Source organism: Phoenix dactylifera, chromosome 14, assembly GCF_051530095.1.
Source record: "Phoenix dactylifera cultivar Ajwa chromosome 14, Ajwa_hap1_PhDact_Kaust_v1.1, whole genome shotgun sequence".
Classification (NCBI taxonomy): domain Eukaryota; kingdom Viridiplantae; phylum Streptophyta; class Magnoliopsida; order Arecales; family Arecaceae; genus Phoenix; species Phoenix dactylifera.
The window spans coordinates 28,040,946-28,065,893 of NC_143203.1; the positions used below are offsets into that span (position 1 = coordinate 28,040,946).

Below are 24,948 nucleotides of genomic sequence, written 5' to 3' on the forward strand. Positions count from 1 at the left end.
CCAGTTGTATTTTAGTTCATGCATATGTGTGTACGTAAAACGGTGGTTCTTTAATATTTCTTAGCTGCAGAAGAATAGGTTTTTCTTTTGAGAAAGGGAGCAGAGCCTACCCTCACTCGGCCATCCGAGCATGATCCCATCTAGTTTACCAGCAAAATTAGTGCGCATCCACGAAGAATAGGTATTACCGGTAGGTGCAACTCGGGCGCAAGGTCAGAATAAGCTCCAACAATTAATGCAAATACGTAAGCTGACTTGTAAATGGATACATTTGCAACTTCTAATTTTCTAACGCTTGGAATGTGGGCAGCTGAGAGGACATATAAGTTCGGATTGCAAGCAAGTATAGCTAAGAAAAAGGATTGCGAGTTAATAATGGCATTAACTTCTTTTTTTTGATGAAATAATGGCATAACTGAAAATTAAAGCATGGTCATACTCATCAAACACCTAGAATAAAGCTCATAAAAGGGCTATCAAGGAAAAAAGGGGGGGGGGGGGGGGCAAGAAAGGAAAACATATCAGCAATCTGACTCCTGATAGGCAGCATCATGGTTTGTTGGCCTGATCTTTTTCTCTACTCAAAGAACTTGCAGGGGGATTTTTGACACCCAATACGAGGCGTCTGGTTATTTTACCTGCCCTCGCAACGAGCTCAACAGACATTTTCCTACTATTCGGAGGCATCATGGTTCTGTCACCAAATCTTCCCCGGATTTTTTTGTAATGAAACTGCCAATGGGTTCCTGTTAGCCATAGAGACAACTTTCTTATGATAAACTGGGGAACCCTTGCAACTGGTAGTGGACTCAGCCAGGAGCATTAAAATGAAAAAGCCAGGAGATAACAAAGGCAAAAACCATGCATGCAAGCAAGAAGTTGAGGAACCGACGCCCCTGCCAAAAGCTTTGGGTTTCCGATGGTGATGCAGGTGGTGCAGCAGCATTGCTTTCTTCATTCCACTGCTCGATAAACTCAGTTTCGCCGGTACCAACCACATTCCGTGCAGTTGAGCCACAAATCTCACAGGTTCTGAAATAATATGTCCAGAACAAGTGAGGCTCAAAAATTTTGGATGCTAATAAACATAAATATTTTAAGACAATGCATAAGGGGACCGCACAGTTGATGAGCACATCAAAACATAATAATTGTTAGGCATCACATATTGGGAAGGGCCCAAGTTAATACAGGCGAGAAATATATATAACATAATTTGTCAATTTGGTTTTTCCATAATTTTGTATCATGTTTTCATGCAATGATGTGATAGAGGGGGAAGATAAGATGATTCTAGGAGACACCATTTTGACCTTGAATAGAACCACTAGCAAAATATGTCATGCTGAACTCCAACTCTATGAGACATTGTCTCTTCTCTAAATTTACATTTCCCAGTAAAAACTGTCAGGCATTGTGTTGCAAGGTAATTACTAATTCAGCAGAAGCTGAACAAAAATGTTACAACACAAGCAGGAGAGGATTGTAGTGAGATAACTGACCAAAGATAGACATCAAGAAAAATAAAAGAGAAAATAAAAATCAAAATAAATGAAGAATAGGGAGAGCATAATACGCAGCAAGCAGTGCATCTCTGTAATCCAAATTATGGAACATGATTGTCTCAATTGCATAAAATTTGTTACAGCCAGAATTGAAGAAACTCGACCACTTACATATTTTTCAACTTCCGTAACAACTCTACAGACATAAAAAGAGGTGAGCCTCAGGGTGATCAGACAGTAAAATGCCGGGTAGCAGGATGACACAAGCAACTGGTGCCTTCCTGAAACCTCTACTTCAGGATATTCAGCAAGTTACCAGTTAAGCCACAGTATCATTTTTCAGTGACAACATCAATAAGATGGCTTGTTGGATGAGACACTTTATAAAAATGCAATAATTAACCTGTAGACATGGAGTGAAATCTAACTTCTTAAATCTTGCAAAGCAATAAGTTAAAAGTTAGCAATTTCATTTACTTAATGAAGATTGGAGGAAAAGAAACACCGAGGTAATCCATTACAGAGATCTACCTGTCCTCATAAAAATCATGTCGCCTACTTGAAGATGACTTGATCATCCATGTTGTGGCTCATTATTCATAGAGCAGTCCCGAATAAAGGGACAACTTAATTGCCTGGTCCCTTTAAGGTTATTTTTATGCTGGTCAGTTTAGTCTCCTATACAAATACAAGGACATAAATCTCCTCTAAAAGTCACTCGCACAAACCACAGCAGGGAAGCAGGCCCCAAAATGACAGCAATTAAATGTAAATTATGTTGTCTGCACATCTAGGAAGACGAGGTTGTCCTTGGACATTTATCATCATAAATTGAATATATCAAGCATTCATCAAAATCAATTTCTGAAAATATAAACGAAAATATTGAAAAACATGATTATAGGAGATATCTTTGACACTGTTCTTTGAAGGCCCATCACGAGGCAAAAACAACTCTAAGGCGCCTTTTGCGTTTCTAGAATGACGATGGGGACATCAGCAATCATGTCATAGAAATGATGGAAGACTTAGCATGCTAACACTCAAGGTCACACATTCACACCCCCCATGTTAGAACATGGAATCGCCTCCCTACAAGAGGAGTGCAAATACTGCACCATATAGCCTAGTTTGCCAACTCTCAAGGAACAATGTGATAGAGAACACCTTGTAAAAGCTGAAGACGCAAATATGAAAGATTGCCAAAAAACAATAAGTTATTATGCCAGTCAATGTAATTCTATCAATTTATACAACTTCACCTTACTGTGTTGTTCTATTAATACATAAATTGAAATCGCCAAAGCAGTTACCAAGATCATTGGATGCTCCAGGCCCCACATCTTTTAGTCATATCTAGGTTGAGTGCATCATCCGTGAAAAACAAAATGTAAAATCTCTGCTTTTCCGATGATTAGAGAGTGAAAGAGAAAGGAAATGGAAGAAGGATGAAAACAAAGAGACATGGCAAACTGTTATTCCCAACGCCAAATCCCTAATCTCTTTTGTTATCACTATAATACCTCAGATTCATCACAACCATGATTCTTAATGCCTACATTATCACTTTAACTTTTCCACTGCTTCTACTTTAATATAGTCCGCCTACTTTCCTTTTCTCTCTCCTTTTTTTCAGTAAAGAAGGAACATGCTTCTCATATAAGTTTCTATTATCATGTGGACATTGATTTAATTCCCGAGTTCCAAGAATAAGCAACAAACAGCATATCCTGCAAAACCTTTCCAGGAGTCATCACATAACTCAGCCTATTGCATTCTACCATGGAGATTTTGGCAAATTGCAGATAAATGATCATCAAAATCTATGCAGCCCTGAAAACATCAAATTATGGTTTAAGGCTATCCTCTTTTCTTTTTTTTTTTGATTCAATGGCTATCCTCATTCAATGAGCATAAAAGAAGCAAGCAATATCCAGAAAAAAAATGAAGCACTGTAGCAACAGATACAACGAAAGACAGAAAATCGAATATGAAGTATTGAAAAGCAAATCCTGCGTCCCCCAAGCTATGCTGCAGAATCTAACCAAAGTTCATAATTTCACAATAAAGAATGCAAATATAAGTTGTTTCACTTACTTGTTTCCTTTGATTTTAAACCATGTCTCGGCGCATTGCTTGTGAGCAGCAGCTAAATCATCCTTGCAAGAACAGCCCAATACAATTGGGATGCCCGACTCCGGGGCACCACTCTCCAAACTGAGATGACAGATCCTGCAATCCCTCTCAACCTTATCTTGATTTACTTTAATTTCTGAAATCCCTCTCTCCAAATCAACCACGACTGAACACTCTGAGGAGCTAGATTTTCTGCATGGCTCTTGAACTCCATCTATCTCCAAATGAGAAGCACCCGAGAATCGATACTCGTCATATACCAAACCAACACAATTCGAACCATATGGTGAATGCCAGGACTGGTCCTCTGCATCAGAAAAGCAGAGGCTACCGTCACTGTCATCTGAAAAGAGGTGGCGTGGCCCTCCTTCTATATCTTCACTGTAATTCTCTCCCTTTGTTGCCATTTTTCAGAGAATCAAAACTCATTGTATGGCATGAAAAGCCCTATAAGAGGCGATCTTTCGAGAATTCAATCCAAAACAAATAACCAAAGTTTCGCGAAACACTAGAAGCAAACTCTTTGGATGGAAATCCAAGTAAGGTCTTACAAGCACGCAGATGCAAAATAAGATTTTTCCCCCATTATCCGGGAAAAAAGAAGCACATAACGAAATAAATTCATGAAATGAACCAAGGAGCCACTCCAAGATTTGAGCTTTGGTGGGTTGAATAAGCAGGCAGACCACAAAACACGAGTTTTAGGCGACGCTTGAAGCCCTACCAAAGAAGTAAACACCTACCAAAAATGGGGTTCTCAAAAAGGCCTAATCCAACTTCTCAGACGCGGCAAATAAACGCAAAATCACTTCTAGGGCGTACAGGTTCATCCCCAAATGGAAACCTTTTTGGGATGCTGTAATGCAGAAATATATGGAACCATAATTAACGCATTGGCAAACCTATTCAAGAAACAAGCACTTGCGACCCTACGATTCACAACCACGAAAAAATATTAAAACAAACCACACAAAGATGGAATCTTTGCAAGTTTTTCTCAATCCATAACCTATCGGAAGAGGGAAGGAGATAGAAAACAGAATGGAACGAGATCTTAACAGCAAAGGGGGCGGGTGACCTCTCTCCACCTTCAACAAGATTTGAGCTTTGCAGAGCAAAAGAAACGTAAAAGAGAAGACGCCTACAGCCTTTCTTTTGGATTTTACTCGACGAAGGGAGACATGATAACGAAAGAGCTATAGCCGGTACCGGCGCTATGGGTGGACGCTGGGAGAAAAGGAGTGGATAAAAGTAAAAGAAGGGAAGCAAAAAAGCTGGGGCTCTATAGTGGGAGGATCTCTCCTTTGGCTGCCTTAATCGTCCTACCGGAAGGGTTAAAATTAATACTTTTATTTAAATAAAAATATAATTAGAATAATAAAAATTTATTTGTTCATGAAGTTAGTAGGGGAACCGGAAAATCTACAGCAATCATATATATATATATATATATACATATAACCATTTCATTTCCATTTTTCTTCCAAATTAAGTGACTCATGAATTTTTAAGGTATTTTATCAGAATCACTTTTTTGAAAGCTTTTGTTAGAGCCAACGGTTGAAACGTGGAACGTGGAGATCATCGGGGAGCATGTGGGCTTCTTCAAGATTCGGATCTCGGAACTGATCCATTCTCATGAAGGCCGGAAGGAATCACGATCACACCCAAGAATATCGCCAATGTGCATTTGGAGTCCCGATCCAGTTTCCTTTTTCTAGTAACAATATCCACGGAGGTGTAAATAACTTCCTCAACGAAGATTCATGCACTCGGTGGAAGGCGAAGCAGCTGGAAGTGGTAGCAAACAAGGACAATCTTGTATTGTGAGCAAAGGACTAAAGGAGTCATACATCGAAAAAGAACAATTGATTTAGCTTGCATGATGACGAGGAGATTACTCTAAAACTCACAAGCGTGGAAAAGAAAAACTATCGTAAGAATTAAAATTATGTATATAAGCAAAGAAAGCAACTACGAGCATCACACAAGCCACATATTTTTGTTTTAGAAATGAACACCAGCTACATTTGTTGCAGTTTTTTTTTTTCCTTGTACAACGATACTTCACATACGACGAGTATAGATGCAGCCAACAAAATCAGAGTAGATATATTTTCTTTTTAAGTGTTGTTATTGTACCAACAATATAGCTTTGATCGAAGCAAATATAAGAATGATCGCAACCTAATTATCAAGAAACCAGCGCTTGGGTTATCTCACAAATATGTTTGCAACCTACATTTGTTACAGGTATATTTTTTTCTTTTTTTACAATAGTATCTTACATATGGTGGGTATGAATGCAACTAACAAAATCAGAATAAATTATATATATATATATATATATATATATATATATATATATATATATATATATATTCAAGTGTTATTGTTGTACCAGTATTGTAGCATTGATCGTAGCAAAAAGAAGAATGTACGCAACCAAATCACCAAGAAACAAGGGCTTGGGTTATCTCACAGTAATGCTCTTTCTAATTGGGTATGGGAATCCTTGGTGTTTGATTTTCTATAAGGGGGGCTCAGAAATCCTACATCAGTCCTATGTTGGAGAGCGGGTTTTTTTTGGCTTGGAGCATTGCGTGGTAAAGTAGGTTCCCCAAATAAGTGCAGTCTCATTCAAGGATGGGATATATCCCTATTAGCTAATGAGCAATCTTCTTAGAAGTCTCCGTAAAGCAAAATAAAATAAGGTAAAAATCCTCATGGTCCAGTTGGTGCAGGCAATCAACAAGGGCGACACGAGCCCGATAAGAAAGATAGGAAAAGAAAGCAGGCACATCTGACAAGTTGATCAAACTTTCTTCTGGATCTTGCTCCAGGGCCGCCATTACAGGAAGACATTGGACCATACAAGCAACAACATCCAATCAAATTAGAATATGAGAAGAAGGGCACATGGATTAAATAGCGTGCTTGATGACAATCGGTGCCATGCAGTCTTCCGCATGCAATTTCATTTACCGTAAAAGTAAAAATTTCCATGTTTTCAAATTTATGTAGCCCAGCCACAACCAGTTATAAACCTAAACATTCAACTTCATCGACGAGGAGTATTACGTCTATATCAAAATAAATAAGAAAAAATAAGGAATGTTTAAGAGGCTTTCACAGTCGATAAATTATGATGTAAATCAGGCCCACTGGCTCAATGGTCAACCACAAACCAAACCAATATGTACAAATATAGAAAAAGAAGAAAGAGGAGGGGAAGCGAGCAAAATGAGCGGGTTTGCGCATGTTGCTTCATGATTGAATTAGGATTCACTTTATGGGATTGCCAATTAATACATTTAAGAGGTTGATTATGGAAATCAACACTTGTAGGAGATTCGCTGATTAAGGGATTGCCAGGTCAATGGACTTCTCATGTGCATATAACGGGTTCTTCAAGGATTCTCCACGAACAATTGCCCCTCTAGCCTTTCCTTCAAACGAGAAGAAAAGATAACACAATCTTTTCCAACTATAGGAATGCTAGGTTCAAGTCCATGCAAAATTCTACTTGATGGAATTCGATAAGATTCTGAATTCAAATTATAGAACCATGTCACATGTTAACCGCGCCTTCTCATTCCCTTCCATAGTCGAGATGAAAAGAAATATGGAGGCAATTGTTATCGTCCCAACAATGGATCAAACCTAATAAAGGACGGAGAAAAGACAGTTCCTGACTGGAGGAGAAAGATAGACCCGAAAAGGGCAAAAAAAAGGGAAGGAACGGCCAAATATAAAGGCAGTGGGATGCAATTGATCTCTGAGCTCTGACAGAGAGCTCGTGGCTAGGGAAGAAACAAGATGTTTACAGCAAAAACCACCTTAACATTACAAGGGCTTTGTTTAACTTGAAGTCTTCGTAAGGCTAACATACATGAGAGTTTGCGCAGACAAGATATGTGGCACATATAACATTCAGAGCAACTTGTAAATTCAAAAGCAAACTGATTAAAGTTTAAATTGGTTCTCATCTGCACCATAATCATATAAAATTCAGTCACTATATTTTCATTTCAAGCAACCTTTTATTTTTTAAATGTTGAGCTCATTAATGCCACTAGATGTCTCCTAAGCATGTTCCATATTATTGAAAAACATAACTATTCCCCAATGGTGCAATATATTCATAACGGCTTTAACACCTCACAAGTACAGAGTACGTTGAGCAAACATGCAGCTGCATAAAAAGCAAGTATCGACTACCGACTCAGGCACAAGCGAGGAGCTTGCCAGAAAATGAAAACTTCAACATATCTATCTTATAAAGAAATGTTAAATAGATCATTATGCCACTATAGTTCTGAATTCCAAGCTTAAAAGGCTCAAATATAAATTATGCCTTGGAAATTTTAGTAGGCTAGGCTATGAATTAACTGGTAGAAGGAACAAATCAGTAAGACAAGGCAAAAAGCTTTAGTTTTTTGTAATGCAATTTAACTTAGAAAGTTCTAGGTTCTCAAATGATTCCTACTTCCATTATTACCATTTTTTTTAAATCATTAATATTTAAGTTTCAGCATACAAATTAAATATGACGGCCAAAAACCACGACTTCTGATATATAATGAGCATCACCACGACATGATTATAAACTAGATTATACGACTCGGCCAGAAAAATTACAGCCCTTTGTTTAGTAAATGCAAGACTAGGATCCAAACGTAAGGCAACCTATCAGATACGTAGTAACGATAGGCTCAGTTCTTTCTCCCTCTCTCTTTTTTTGCTACACAAAGAGCTCTAAACGTAGTAGTAGAAGTTTTTTCTTTTAAAAAAAATAAATTCTTTTCTCTAAGATGACATAACACACATAAAACATTGATCAAAGAGGTCAAAATCACACATCAATATGTCTCTGTGCTGTATCAGCAAAGAAGCATAGTTTCTGCAATAGAAGCTGAAGAGGACATACTTCTATTTGGCTGACCGCCCATATATTGTTTTACCAAAAAGTAACAAAGTACAGCACAGAAATCAAAGATACTTTTTCGCCCTGCCAAGATCTAAAGGTTTATCCCATGGAACTTACTAGTTTATTATTCTATAAATAAACGGAAGCTATGCCATCTCCCCAGGGTATCCTAGCCCCTCCCTAGCATATTAAAACTAGAGTGCTTGGTTCATGCCCTCAAGTTTCAGCAACTAGATGAGAAAGCGACCTTGACATGCATTAAATACTTAGCCATTGTTAACTCATCTAGTTTTGCTGTCTTCAAGCTGCAAGTGATCATCCTTGTAACCCTCTCTATTGTACTCATTGTACATGTCCCCCTGGTGGAGCTATCTGACCAGGTGAGCCACTATACGTACAGCTGCTACCAATCGGCAAGCCACTTTTAAGCCACGCAATACTGCTCAACTCCGAGGCTACTGAAAACAGTTCTTGATTTGAAATGGGGGGAAGCCCCACAAATTCAACAAACTCAGGGCCCAACAATGAGTTTTGAGGATGGCCATCATTCTGAATGCTACAACAGCCATGGCCACATCGCGGTGGCACCTGAGGTTCACTGCAATTACCATCGAGCAATTTGGAGATTCCAGCTCCAGTTTGAAAGGCTTGGGGTAGCAATCCATGCATTTGAACTGGTCTTGACAATAAAGAACCACATGACTGACCAGACACATGATTATATGGGTGGAAGGCACTTACTCTTGCAACTGGTCGGCACAGGTAAGGTGGGTCTTTTACTTCAGAAGTGTCATCTCTGACATTGCCTATATCTTCAGAAGTCTCAGACATGTTCTCTTTTGAGTTAACATCTCTTCCTTCCAAGGACTTGAAGGAATTAACATCCCCAATGGATGGACTTTCTTCTGAAGATCCTTTGGCTTTCTCTGCACTAGCATCTTGCAAAGCATCACATGTTGCTGCTTTGTACTGCTCAACCTGAAAACATCTACGCCTGAGAGTAGAATTCCAGTGATTCTTTATCGCATTATCGGTTCTTCCCTCCAAGAGCCTCGCAATCGATGCCCATTTGTTACCATGGATTGCATGGGCAGCAATTATGATACGATCCTCTTCCTCTGCAGCAAAAGTACATATTATCAGTTTTACTTATCCAGCACCACAGCTATACCTCATCCATAAACAAATCAAGGCAATCAAGTACCATATACAATATGATAAAATTTTCTAGCAGCATGCGGTAGCTCATTATAAATAATATACTAGTTATTAGCACATTTGATTCACATGATGGATAGCATAAGATCTAGCACCTTTAGCAAAGAAGAAGTTCCAGAAGATACATGCTTGTTACTTATTTTCAACTGCATAAATACTATTGAATGTGAGAGGACCATCATTTGGATGTCGGTGTAAGGAAATCAAATCTGGAGTTCGCATCTATACAAAGCAGATTCTTCGTATTCCTGTTGGGCTGGGCTCACCGACATCCCACAACATGGTGTAGCAAATATGGATAGTTGGGAGATATACAAGTACACAATCATGGTAATTTAGTGCATGAATAGTTAATATCAGATAAACAAAATTATGAGACTTGTCTTTTGCTTGTAGCATACTTAATGGACCCTTTTTTCTAATCAAGAACATAGTTGATCGATCTATTAATACCCTTTCTTCTTAGATTAGAACCCCCACGCTCATGTGTTGACAATGCCTAAGAGGACAATAGAAACAAGTGTTTGCATATTGTAAGGCAGGTTTCCGTTTATTGGTTTTAGATTGTAACCAGGCATAGATCAGAGGTTCATACCATCCTCTCTATCATACAGGTTCATGATTCTGTGCCTCTGTAGACGCAGCTCAGATCAGGAGACTGTAATGAATTGCATGGGTATGGAGCAGTATTCATTCGTTGCCTACAAATTTAAGCTGGCCTATGGGCCCCTCTAATGAAAGTGTAGAAAAAGTATATAGATGTTGATGGCAAAACTAGAAATGGAAAGGAGATGTGCAGTCAAGGATTTGCATTAATAGTAGCTACGAAGCTGTAATACCAACACCATGGGCATTGAACCATCAAGGAGTGCAATCTGGAAGGAAGCTGGGAGGGATTTATTAGATGTTTCCTGATGGATTTCCAAGTTCTCCCCGAAGTCATATTGATTAAAAAATTTGATGATGAGGCCAATATCAATACCTAGAACAACTATGCCAATTATCCAATACCCTGAATCATAACACATGCAAAATCCTTGCCTACTCTTCTGTCATGTTAAAGTTAAAAAGCATTCCGTCAAATATTTTTGATATGCTTTACATAAGAAAATATGTTTTAATGTACTTATCCCTGTGCACACATATTGACCAAGAGTGTTTATGTCATGCCAGTTTCAATGTTGGAGATTAAGGGCTTCCTGATCACATAATGCCCTCATACAGCTTAGCTGGCCATCTAACCAAAAATTCAATCCTTAACATTTTTCATAGTTTACTTGCAATTTAAGCTTACAATAGTAAGAATGGATGCTAGAATCACTAAGTTTAGATGAGAGCAGCGTGGACTCAAAATGACAAGATGAGACTATGAGAGGTATTTTGGCTAAATGTGTTGGCTAGATGGCACCTTCACCATAATAACACTATATAAGAGAGAAATAGCTGCATACTCCACTGAGTCTCTTGTGTGGGATCGAACACCAAAAGTAAAACTTTTACAATATGAAGTCTTCGACTTCTCATGCAAGGTCCATTAACTTCAATCACAGTTCAATAGTATTCTTATAATGAATTTAAATGAACACAAAATTGATGTGGCATGATCTGTTATGTTTTATCTATGGACAATATAACACCTGATTTTGAGACTTAAGGCTACATGGCCTAAGAAAGAACTCAGGCTTTCACGCTAGCACATGGTGGAATGGAAGAGCAATTCGAAAATAGCAAGTAGCATCTTTGACTAACAATGTGACCGTGACCAGGGATTGCATGAGTTGGATCACTTTGGGATAGTTTTAGGACTCCACAAAAACATAACAGTTCTGGAAAATGTAGTTATTCTTGCAATGATTTGGAATCCTATTTCAGTTAGAATGTTTAGCAGAAAATGTAGTTTTAGCTATAGGTTCAATCGTGAATCCTAGATCCATTGTCACTGTATTTTAGAGTGGCTTTGGTGTTTCTGGGGCTTCATGGATCCATCTTATGCTTATTGTTTATGGAAATATCTGAAACATGTGCTACAAATGGAAAATCTACAAAGGAGAAATAAATACATGGGCCAGTAGTAGAGATTAATGAAAAAAAATTCTTCCTAAAGACAGCATTGCTAATAGCCAATTGAACATGAACTCCAACAAGGGTATTACTAGGACAAAAAGGATATCATTGGGAAAATACTAAATATAGAAATTTCTATTGATGATGAGAGGATCATCTTTAGAAGTTTAAATGTTTATATGGAGTAGGACAAACTGACTAAAGACACAAGTAAGATACTTTTTTTAAACTGATTGTGATCAACCTAAATCATAAATTAAGTTCTTGAACTTAAGAAGACCATTAAGATCAGGAATAAAATCTACTTTTTTGAATAAGCTGCAAATGATTTAAGGATATAAAGTACAAAATAGTGAACTCTTTTTTATTTACAAACAGAATAAAAAAAGAAGACTTCATGATTTGACATTCATAAAGGACCAATTTATGTCAATGTACTTTAATTAATGTGCCACAAGACATCACAGTTCTAATGCATTGTTCACAAAGAACCCTGTTTCTGATGCATGTACAGTGGCCCCACCTTGATAGCGTTGCAACTTTGTTATGCTGCTCTCCTCCCTTACCTATGTATATATGCATGCATGTGTTTATATGTTACCTTCCTCCATATGTACAATGGTTACGAAAGTAATTGCAGCTTGATTTCAGCAAATCCTTGCAAAGAAACATCATTTTTTTCAATCTATAAGATCTAAGAAGACTTTTTGCAAGATAATGGACACATGGAAGATATATTTTTGAGATTGTGAAACATTATGATTTATTCTACTATCTAATAATGATTCTTTTTTATTCAATACTCCTTGGAAACAAGAATCGATAACTAGATCACAGTTTGTTAAACTAAACCTTCTTCAATTAGTTTCTCAAAAAATGGTTCTTTCAACTAATAATCCCAATAAAAAAAATAGAAGACTTACTATCATTGGAGTAACGTAATGCCATGATAATCTATAGACATGGAGAAAGATTTACTTAAAAGGAAACCCTGTAAAAGCTGATCTCCGCGTGTGTGTGTGTGTGTGAGAGAGAGAGAGAGAGAGAGAGAAAGAGGGGGGGGGGGGGGGAGCAGGAGAGAGATTTCACAACCCATTAGGGGAAATTGGTGCAGGAAACAATATAAAGCAAAAAATTGGAATCAATGGCTAAGAAGAGACCCACTATGAGAAATGAGAAATGTGATCATAAAGAGAGCAAAAAATGTTACGGAACTCATGTGAAAATGTATACAAACCACTAAGACTGCATTTTTAGGTCAGGAATAAGGTGGAATAAAAGGCTTTTAACCCATTATTCCACCTCTTTCCAGCCAAATGCTCATTTGAGCATATGGGTTTAACTACTTTTTTAGAAGGGCAGAATGGACATTTCAGAAAATTGGTACACTATAAATGCTCTTCCTTTTCTCTTCCTTACCCATCTACCCCACTTAACCTCGGGACAATTCTTCTTACTTATATCTCAAATGCCCGAACCTCCTTATGAGGACGATCTACCAACTAGTCCAGAGAACAGACTTTTTGGTCACCTTGATTGAAAAAAATATAGAGACAAATGGATATAGTTTTTTTTTTCTTGGTGTTGTGGGGGGCAGGGGGTAATGAGTGGATAAGAGCGTGTTCAAACATGTTAAATCAGCAAGTTTCTAACTCTCGATGGAAATATGCCTTCCTCTTTCCAGTCATCTCCTGTAGCATTTAGTCATTACATTTCAAACATCAACAATGAAAATATTGAATCAACAATTTGTTGCCAATCTTATTCAACATTGGCTATAGATTTGCCAATTAATCTGCTTCATATCAAGATAAAAATTCACAAGGGCAATGAGCTCACCTATTATGCAGGTCTCCTTTATTTAAGGGTTGCAAATGATGATTAAACCATTGTCAAACCAGGTTATGGGCATTAAAAACATGAATTTGGTGAGCCTGGGCTGAGATCTGCATGAACTTGGCCTAACGCAAGAATAACTGAGCCCAGACATGAAACAAGCTTCAAAAATGGCTGAATTTTTTCAATCTTTATGCACTGATCTTGTGTAACATTTCAAGCATTCTTAACCCCAGGTGATTCACAAAATGGTTTTCTCAGGGTGCCTGTATAATATATAAAACCCATTCTTGCGCCAAAACCAAATCAGTTTCACAGTATTTAAACTCCAATGATCCTTCCTCTACCCTTCAGATAACCTATCAATCATATTAACTACAAACCTATAAACTAACTCAACTCCCACAGCTCCTTCCTCCGTCCATCTTTCAGATCAAAAGACCCATTGCATTTATCTTCTTGGTGCTCAAGATTTTACTTCTTCGAGCAGATACACAATCACCCCACCAAGATGCAAGCTGCGTCTAGTTTCAGACAAGCTGCAGCTCAAAGGGATCGCCACCATCGTGTATGTCACACAGAGGCAGGGGAACAAATAGTGTCCGCACCTCCTAAAACATGACCAAACCCTAATAAGATTAACAACACATGAACATTTCCGATTTCCATCATATCCACATCTATGTGAGCCTCAATATAGTAGTCTCAAGAAAAGCCCTACAGACCCACCAATTTTAGGGTTCAATCAACCACCATTCTTCCTACCAATTTTATCATATTCAAAAAACAGTGATACAAAGATCCACCTTTCGAGCAAATGTGATATAAAAATCAGACACCAAGAAAAGATACAGGAATGCCTTTAGGGATGATGCGTGAGCAAATAAAGGGAAGGAATAGATGATAGATGGTACCAGTGAAGGGCTTCCGTTTGACGTAAGGGTCGAGTTGATTGCACCACCGGAGGCGGCACGATTTTCCAGAGCGGCCGGGGATTCCCCGTGCAATCAGGCTCCAGTTCCTCGCCCCAAACTTGCTCACGAGATTGCTCAGTATCGCGTCCTCCTCCGGCGACCACGGCCCCTTCACTCGGTCCTCCGCCGGAACCGCTCCCCCACCTCCACCACCTCCACAGGCCGACCCTTCCGCCGCCGCTGCTCCGGGATCGTTCGCTCCTCCGTCTGCAGCCCGCGATTTAGTAGCTGATTCCACTACAGGAGCAGTAGGAGCAGGAGGAGGAGAGGGAGGAGGCGGAGATGACGACGGAGGAGGCGAAGACGGAGGATGAGCATCGGAGTCGGCCGCCGTCTCTGGGTCCCTCTCCATGACGGTGGGTGCTCTCTCCCTCCTCTCTCTGAAACCGTACCGACCCGCCTAAACGCAAATTCAGCTCACGCGAGTCAATGGCGCGTCAAAGCTGGGTACAGTTATTATAGAGAAATCGTGGGTGGTTCTATATACACCCCCCCTATTGCTCAGGACACCCCCCCAAAAATTAAAAAAAAATTAAATACTCTCTACACCCCCACCCCCCCCCCCCCCCCCCCCCCCCCCCCATTTGCTAAGGACACCCCTAAAAAATTAAAAATTCCTAAATTACCCCCCACCCTCCCCACCCCCTCACCTAAATTGCTCTCTGCACCCCCCAAACTCCCCCCCACCCCGCTCTTCCCCTCCAAAACACCCGCCGGCTTCTCCCTTCCGCCCAAAAAACCTCGCCTCAAGCACCTCGCCGGCGGCCAAACCCCCTCCGTCTCCCTTTGAACTGTTCCGCCCAAAGCACCTCGCCAACGCCCAAAACCCCCCGTTCCTCCTTCTCCCTCTCGTCGCCGGCATTCTGTTCGGTTGCACAGAGCCGGACAGAACCCTTCTGTTCGGCTGCACAGTGCCGGACAGAAGCCTTCTGTTCGGCACTGTGCAGCCGAACAGAAGAGTTCGGTTGAGGGTTGCCGAACAGAAGGCTTCTGTTCGGCACTGTTCAGCCGAACAGAAGCCTTTTGTTCGGCGATCCAGTACCGAACGGAGCACGAACCGTGAAAAAAAAAAATTTCGAAACAAGGTGGAACACGTACCTTTGCAGCCGATTCTTCGTCCCAAATCACTAGTTGCTTGTCCATGCTTCGAATGGGGCTTAAATCTCCTTCAAAGATCGCCTAAACGATATAAATAGATCGAGGGGTTTAAGGGGGGTTTGAGGGGGGGTTTTTTTTTCTTTTCAAAACGAAACGGAGGAGGAGGAAGTGGGGGTGTATGAGAAAATTTCAAGGGCAATATGGTAATTACACTAAAGGTTAGTTTGGGTATTTTTTTTGGTTTTTGGGGGGTGTCCTGAGCAATAGGGGGGGTGTATATAGAACTACCCAGAAATCGCAGACTCGTAGTTACTCGAATTCCATATTTGCCCCAAATATTTTGAACAATGGCTGATGAGTACACTTATTGGGCCTAGTGGGCTAAGACCACTTATTTTCAAAATGGTCTGGGCTTTTGGCACAACCGCAACTCACATACGGCGGGCGTAGATGCAGCCAATAAAACCAGAAGATGGCACAAAGGATCAAGCACGGACACATGGTTCTTCCAAATAAAACCTCCGAAGTGGACGGCAGCGAAAGAGGCTGTTTTCTTTTGGGTGGGACTTTATTCTACTCTTTCAATAGGGGACCGGACCAACATTATGCTTTGGAGATTCTGGCTAGATAGACCAGATATGGTCTCTCTCTGCCGAGAAGAACCCATCCTCATTTTGTATGCACAAAGGTATTAAGGATGAAGGTACTTGATTTTAGTATATATTGTCCATTCATGCACATGAACAAAATGGACGAGGATTCACAAAATTAAATTATGATAGAAAATAAAGAATCTTGCCTTATGTTTGAATATGGTTTCAGCCCGAGCACAAGAGGTGTTATTCATTTACTTGAATGCAATAAAATGGCGGATAATCTTCATCAAAAATAAAATGGTGGGTAAAAATTCCCATTCATGAGTTTATCGGCCTTGGGGTAGGGGAAATTGTTGGTTCTTATTACAGATAATGGATAGGTGATTATGCCTAAAATAAGCTTGCAAGATCTTTGGTAATGGTAACAAATAGTCTGAGATTGAATCCTGTCTCTACGATTTTATCAGTCCGAAGGATAAGGAGTCTTCGAGAAGGCCTTACCCCAGTGTATAGCACTATAGCTCACCATTTATTAACTCTTTCTATCAAGAAAGAAATTACATGACAAAACCCATATTACCTCTCGTCCGCAGTGTTCAGGCCCAGGATATCCAATAGATTTGGTTTCGACTGATGGCCATGGAACAACTTTGATCCACCCTTAGGGCCTATTTAGGAATATCCAGTAGAAATTCGACTTGCTGATGCTCAAGCCTAAATTCAACGTGTGGGCCTGTTGGCCTGTCAGAAGATCCATAGAGATCTTTTTCCCCCTCTTTTAGGATTCTAGCTAAAATGCCGGGTGGGTTGGTGGGTTGATATAGGTCATGTTTAAATAGACTTCTGTTGGCAAGCTTTTTTCTTCTTCTTGGAGATAGGCATGCTACAAAACTTGTGACAAGTCTCAATGCCTGGGTAGATGCGCCAACATATAACCGGTCTCGGATTAGCTGAATATAGAATTACGAAAGGATGATGATGAGAGTCGCATGGATTAACCTTCAAAGACTTTAATTACTGCCACACTATTTGTTCGGAAAAAAGATGAATAAAATAGGATGTAGCTGGAGTTACGACTAAAGTACTCTATTACTACTCATGAGGGTAAATTAGAGTCCTACTCATAAACTAAGCGTGATGAATTTAATTTAAAGACAAAATAAAAATAAATTTCATTAATGAGTTGAAGGGTCCATTGGTCCTTCCATTTGAATTATATCCGGTTATATATATTAGAAGACAAATAGCATATTAACCACCAACTTTTAATGATGACAACCCATATCTGGCCTCCACTTTCTTAATAGTTTTGATAACTAATACCAATTGTCCTTTACTACTCATGTCTATCCTTACAGCCGTATTCAATATCCCCTGTCAGATCGATAACCAAATTTGATCAGCGTCGATCTTGTTACGAGTTTTTCTTTGCTCTGCTCCTTCAGTTTTACCGACGCCATCCTATGTATTCGTCCAATGCCATAACATCTTCTAATTGATTCGGCCAGCTTTTTTACGTTGCTTGGCACTCCGGACCTTTAGTCAAAGCTCTATTACAATTGTAATGTTCTAACTCTACCATGTGGCTGAACGAGTACTTGTCTCTCAGATGCCACCTCAAGTAAAAATGTAGTGTAAGCAACTTTCCGTCTATGAATCCAATAGAAAATTCTGCACGGAACTCGCATTGTTATCTAAACAAGCTCTTAATAATTACTTAAGCCTACCGGGGAGTGCAGTTGTTGTTTTTAGAGAGGTTACAGGGAGGTTGATATGACAAGAAACCTTGTAGACTTTTAGCCTCGTAACTGAGCGGCTTCGACCAGGTTGGGTGATTTAGGATTCACTTTCCAATCTAGGTCCATGTACCTTGGTGGCTAGGCTTGCAAGGGCCTTGGCAAAGGGATATGCACTGAACCTAGCCCCTTTACCATATAATATTTGTTATTGTTATTTTTATGATTATTGTTTTATTGTCAGCAACATATCCAATTAAAAAGATATCTAACTAGCTCTTAATGTTACGCCCCCACCTCTGCGAGGCACGTGAGGCACCTTGTGCCCATGTGGGGGCCATATGAGAGGGGAACACGGGGCTCCCCTGCCACATATTGTCTGGTTTTGGGGCTTCACGCAAGCGTCCTTCACCCCTCTCCGGTTTTGTTTTCCACCCAAAATGCGTCTGCAGGATTAGAAGACACCCGCCTCATATGCCCAGGCTCTAAAACGAGTCTTTCCGATGTGGGACTATTGGGCCTCACACTTAAAACCAGGATGAACCCATAGCTTTACTTGGGTGAGTACTGCTCAACCATTAAGAACTCAATTGTGTTTTGAAATGATAGTTTATTATATTTATTCCAAAATTATTTACATTATTAAATTAAGTCATTTGATATATGTTGTGATATTTTATATTTTAATAATTAATTAATATTTATCAAGTCATTCATATTTTCTTTGATAAAAAGTAAGTGTGTGTGTGTATATATATATCGTCTATTCTTTATTAGTATTTTTGAAAATTCGTTGTTTAAAATATCTAAAAAAATAACTTCTTCATGCTTCAAAATTTATACATAATTTTCTTTGCAAGCTTTCTAGAAATATCTAATTCGTGATTGTTCTTTATTTGTGCCATCGTTTAAGCATAATGGTCATATTAATATAAAAAACTTATACTTGTTTTTATATTGTATATTTTGTTTCAAAGTTTTTTAAGTTATAATGTTTTTTTATGCAAATCTCGTCAGACTAGTGACCCAGATCCTCTGTCATGTTGGGTCTACATGCGGGTTTAATATCTATACCTTAGGCTCCAACCTAGTTACCCATCCATCATATGAGATGCTGATCTAGAAGGTAGATTCCACCCCATCCTTATAATAATAATGTCATTTATATTAATTTTTATTTTTATATTCTGCTCAATATTTGATTTATATTCGAATAATTTCTGACTTGTATCTATATTTGGAAAAGATAAAACATAGATTAATGGATGTAAATTAATATCCAACTTGTATCCATATCTGCCTAAAATGAGTAGAGTATGCTTACTATTAGATTCGTATTTGTACCCATTTCAAATATATATAGTTATTAATGTTGGTATGTGCTTAATACTCATATCCATATTTATATGTATTGATAAAATATGGAAACAAATATGAATATGCTAATATCGGATGCATATTCATTCCGTTCTTAATCCAAACCGGATGAGGGAAGGCATCCATCTAAATTCCCATAACCATAATGGGTCATAAAGCATATGCACAACATGATCTGCCGAGCAACTATTTGATGCAATGCGCCTTAATGTTTTGTTCTTTGTGAGGCTAATTTTTGTTCGTCTCCTCGATGCATGGTCCAAATGACCTAACGCTGGTGTTGGCCGGCACTGGTTGCACTCGTCCTCCCGGCCCTCTGCCTAATGTGCTGAAGCGGTTCATGATGATGGTCTTATGATCAGACTATTCCCAAGGAGCCTTACTGATCAAGCTATGGAATGGTATAAGAGAAAAGGAAATTTTTGTGGACGGGGCATTTGGCGAGTTTCTTGTGATGTTAGGTAAGGAATGAAGTAGGCCTACAAACTCTCTACAAGCTATTAGCAACTTGTTTTATTGCATATGGGCTTTTATCAACTGTACCATTTGTGTAACCATCATGATAAGAGGAAAAAAAATACTTGGTCTGCTGCAATGGTATTTCTTTTTGCTTATACAATCATGGAGCATGCTCTAGCACTAATAAAACTTTGTTCATTTGACAGTGAATGATGAGATATTAAAAAGGAAAACCTAGAACACAAAAAACAAGGAATCATAAGAGGTGCGAGTCAACTCAAAGATCAAAATCGGTGTAAGAAAACCCTCTCGTATGTGGCTAAAATCCTAATTCAAGCTAGATAGCAAATCTTGAAATTAAGCTGGCCATCCTCATAAGTAAACAGGAAATTTTGTGAGTTCTGAAATTTCTACATAAATTAATTAGAACGCATTTAAAAGGCAAAATGGTTATCGCTTATCTTTATATAGTGGTTTTTTTTAGATGAAACAGATGAATCATATAATCCTGATGTCAATATGACCAAAGGCATCAGCATACATAATATCTAAGAGTTGCAGAAATGAAGTCCTACATGATGTTGCCAAAGTGATGTGCAATATAAGAAGCAACCCCAATCGACTGCACTATTAGCTTCGTTGTAGATGCAACCTCTGTTTTATATCAAATTTTTGGATTATAATTCTGTAACATGCAAAAGCAATCCACTATAGTGGCCTGTGAAGAATTCTAAATACTCGAGTTTGTGCTGACAATAAATTGGAAAGACAACTTACTACAAAACCCAAGGCTCGAACCAATCCACCTGCCAGGCTACAAGCCGCAATTTGCCGTACAATCCCGTCATTTAACAAAGCCCAGTTAGGAGTAAAGCCTCAATCATTTATTCATTTTGCGACAAAATAATAATAATAGTAATAATAATAATAATAATAATAATAATAATAATAATAATAATAATAATAATAATAATAAAAGCTGCAAGTTGCAATTTTATAACAACATATCCAATCAGTGCCAAATTTGTTAATAGGGAATAGTATAGTTGTCACCATATCATCTAAATGTGGAAGCACAAAATAATATTCCATTAAATATATGATAACACCTGCTATTGGCCTCATAGTCATGCGAGGCATCAAGAATTTCCCAAGCTGCTGCCTGATTGCATTGGCTGGGGGGAGGGGAAAAAAGCTTTTTGTTTAATCATTTCTCTTAACAATCCAATGTAGTCTAAGTCTATCCTTAGAATCCAATCATCAAAACCCACAAAGCGCCAGCTAAAGACAGATATGTGTTAAAGAGGGATATAAGGCTCTCCTACGGTTTGAAGCAGCCTAGGGTCCTATATATATCCTCTCCTTGTTCTTCTTGAATTCGTCCTTTTTTCCAGATAATTCCAATGTCTCGTCTAATTGGTCGCTGGAAACACTTATATCACTTCTCCAAATAGGAAAAGTGTGATTTTATTTGACTGCAAATTATAAAGATGGATTCCATGCAAACCTTCCTTCCATTGCCTCAATTCTCTAGAAACTTAAGTTTTGGAGATTCAAATATATATATATATATATATATATATATATATATATATATATATATATATATATATATATATATATATATATATATATATATATATATATATATATATATATAATTAACATGGTAATAGAGTTGGGGGTCATGTCCAAATCTCCATTTGCGCGCGTAGTGGTTATCTAACATCTGCAATGCCATCACCATTGCCCCAAGCTTCGTATGTATGTATCCACAACCAATCAAAATTCATTAAAAAATGAATCAGGATAATGCAAAATTATTCCTGAACTAACAAAATGAGATTCAACCCAGAAATTATAAATTAAATAGAGGGAAAGAACAAAGGGAGTAAAAGGAGCGCCGCAAGGGGGCATGCTAGGAGACCTTAACAACCTTCTCTCCATCCCCATGCTTCAGAATAAAAATCCAAGCCAACATATTTTATTACAATACAATTACAGATAACTAAGCTATGGTATCATGTTGAAATTTTTTTAACTTTTTCAATATTTTACTAGATCACATTGCACGGAAGTGCCATATCTACTAGGAATCAAAATCACTATATTTGATACAAAACAGATCATATGCCCCCAGCCATAGCTTGCATAGAGCTTGCTAATTATCTCTGCCATGATCATACAAAGACCTATATGTTACAACTAAAAATGGATCAGATAATTGTAGATCCATATATGTATCTCTTTGTATCCATTTTTAGCTGATAAATATGGATATCAACAGGATGTTAAAATTCATATTCATATTTGTGTTGAATAAATGCAAATCAGATATTGATAGTATGAATATAAATATAGATATAAGTTGGATAGTAAACTTGATGAATTATAAAGTCAAAGATATCCCTATATGAAAGATAAATTATATCAAAAATATATCAATATAATCACTTATTTTTCTACAAAGTCAAGCAAAGTTATTAAAACTAAATAGGATTGCAAAGAGAACCAGATATTTTTATACCAAAAAAAGAAAAGAAGAGAAGGAGATATTTGGATATGAGTTGGGTAATTGTCTATCCATATCCATATGTATTTTTCTTGGATGGATATCGTGATGCAGATATATATAAAGAAATAAGTCGGACACTAAAATTTGTATTCATATATCCATTTGTTCAGATATGGAAATAAATTTGAATGGATATTAACCGGTCCATTTGCACTCCTACTATACATATAAGTTCTCTAGCAATTGGCCCAGTTTTGCTGATCTAAATACTTTGCTGCCTCAAGGTCCATGCACAGTAAAGGGAAGTAGATTGCTTGTAGGCGAAGAAAAAAGGTTCAAGTATCAATGTAGACATTTGGTGAATCCTGTGCTCAGTCAATGGTGAACAATGAGAAGAACAAGTTAAATGTAAATATACATGAAAAGGTAAAAGGATGGGGTTTAACGAGTGTCGATGGAGACAGGAAATACTTGAAATATGCCAACTTTCATAATCACTTGAAGTAGTTAATATTAGAAGAGATCACGCTTGCATAAGGAGATATCTTTTGACTCTTGAATTTTTTCCATATCAAATTTGGCTACCTACTTTAGCGTCTGATATCCTCTAAATCATCTAGGAGGTGTGACATGCATCTTTCTCCAAAATACCTTTTTCTACAGTTAATGCCTTCTCTTTTCCTAGTAGGAAGTATGGGAAAGAAAATTAGTTGTTCAAGGGTAGCTTTCCTTCCTCCAGAATTCATCCTAACCATTAACCTTTTTTTTTTTTTTTTTTGCAAAATGATGGGCAAGGTCATAATCTTCAGTAGTTGAGAACAACTATAACTTTCGAACTCCTAACAGGAAACTGGTGCTGTTTATCCTCCCTCATTATTTAACGTTTTAGTTTGAACTAGATAGTAAAATACCACTGCAATAGCATTGCTTTATGTCTTGGAGGCACCCTAACTTAAGAAACTAAACCTACCAAGTTTGCCTTTTCATTGCATGTTAGCAATCTGCATGCAACACTAGTATTATCGTAGACCGTACCAGTATACCACCAACCAAGCAAGTTTCTGAAGGCCATAACAATGAGATTTCTGCTACTTAGATACTAATAAATGGAAGTTCTTGATCATAGAAAATAAATTAAAACTAGTCAACAACCCAACAAGTACAAAGTCCAGAGAAGTGAGTCATCATTATTATCGAGAAGCTTATCGCAATTTCTAATTATTTAACCAAGTATCAATACTAGCCTACTTGGCTGTGTCAACGCAAGACACAGCAGATTTTCAGGTTTTTGATGCATGAGAATTTTCCAAAGCAGTAGCCTAACAGCTAGCTAATGGCATGCATAATCCAGGTCAATTCTTTTTTTGAGGTGTAATGATTCATGTCGAGTCAAAATATAATTAGGTATATAAGTTCAATGTCGATCTATTGCTTCCACCGGACGGTATGCATGGCAGCCTATATGTACGTGCCGGGCAAGTTGAGTACCTACTCCGACCTCAGCCGCAAGAATTTCTTTCCCTGCAGCTCTATCTATTGGTTATCCTTGAAAGTCAAACCTGTCTTTCCTTTGCTTGTGAAATAATTGGAAGATGAACAAGGGCATCCTATCTTGGGGAAGGGTTGAAATTTGTGTGATGGACTGGGCAAGCCTTTAATATAAGGATTTTTGGTCCTCATTGGTGTTTACAATGTGTAACTTGTGCTACATGTCTCTCTTCCTGGAAAGTGATCGATGATTAGTGATGGATTCATGCATGATGCATGTCCCAGTCTTGGATCAGAGAGATGACATGGAGTCTATGCATGATACCATGGCCTTCCTCCTCCGCCTTCATGCAAGTAAGTGTCAAAGATTTGCTGGTTCATGAGTAGTTTACCAAGTCCCAATCATCGATAGCTGGCTGACAAGGTTTATCTGCTCTGTGGAAGTTAAAAGCTAGACTTGTGTCGAATGACATGACACAAAACCTAAAAGCATCGTGTACCACCAACCGCGTTAGACAGTTTCGCTACCATTCCTTGGGAAATTAAATTTATCCATCCCTTTCAGAATTGCTATACATTAAGTTGTTGATCTGTTTCTTAGCTCATGCCTATTTTGTACGATTTTTTAAAAGTGTCTTATTCCTTATTTTTACAAATCCCTCCATCATGGGGCAATAGAAATCCACCTTCTTCTTATTATTATTATTATTATTAATTTCTTTTATCATTAGTTGAGAATGTAAGAAAATATAAAATATATAAATAAATCTACCTTATTCTATCCGTTTAAGTTTTTGGAACAAGTTTCGCTAATTTAATTACTATTTTTGAGGTAATATCCTCTTCTCAATGTGCATGTTTCTAGGTGATATTTTGTCCAACTAGACTAGCTAGCCAACCAATGGTAAGCCGCTGGGTTAAGTATTAGGTGGATCTAGGGTACTGAAATCATCCTAGATGGATTAATCCCATCCTAGGATGAGATTATTAGATGAATTCATGTCTGTCTAATAATT

General features: G+C 38.2%; 2 protein-coding genes across 2 annotated transcripts; both read right to left on the reverse strand.

Moving 5' to 3' along the window:
• Positions 1-352: 352 nt before the first annotated feature.
• Positions 353-4,894, reverse strand: LOC103715504 (uncharacterized). The gene is made up of 2 exons (XM_008803156.5): positions 3,603-4,894; positions 353-1,032 (listed from the first exon to the last, which is right to left on the reverse strand). The coding sequence occupies exons 1-2, from the start codon at positions 4,046-4,048 to the stop codon at positions 810-812; spliced, it is 669 nt and encodes a 222-aa protein (XP_008801378.1). The 5' UTR covers positions 4,049-4,894; the 3' UTR covers positions 353-809.
• Positions 4,895-8,541: 3,647 nt separating this feature from the next.
• On the reverse strand, positions 8,542-15,093 carry LOC103715509 (transcription factor MYB1-like). The gene is made up of 2 exons (XM_039132216.2): positions 14,604-15,093; positions 8,542-9,689 (listed from the first exon to the last, which is right to left on the reverse strand). Exons 1-2 carry the CDS (start codon positions 15,013-15,015, stop codon positions 8,914-8,916), a joined length of 1,188 nt encoding a protein of 395 aa, XP_038988144.1. The 5' UTR covers positions 15,016-15,093; the 3' UTR covers positions 8,542-8,913.
• Positions 15,094-24,948: the final 9,855 nt, after the last annotated feature.

Bases quoted from the DNA above. Each gene is read 5' to 3' on its own strand.
- LOC103715504 (XM_008803156.5), bottom strand. From the start codon at position 4,048: ATGGCAACAAAGGGAGAGAATTACAGTGAAGATATAGAAGGAGGGCCA. The intron at 1,033-3,602 runs GTAAGTGAAACA...ATATTATTTCAG, and splicing joins TTTAAAATCAAAGGAAACAA to AACCTGTGAGATTTGTGGCT.
- LOC103715509 (XM_039132216.2), bottom strand. From the start codon at position 15,015: ATGGAGAGGGACCCAGAGACGGCGGCCGACTCCGATGCTCATCCTCCG. The intron at 9,690-14,603 runs GTACCATCTATC...CTTTTGCTGCAG, and splicing joins CAAACGGAAGCCCTTCACTG to AGGAAGAGGATCGTATCATA.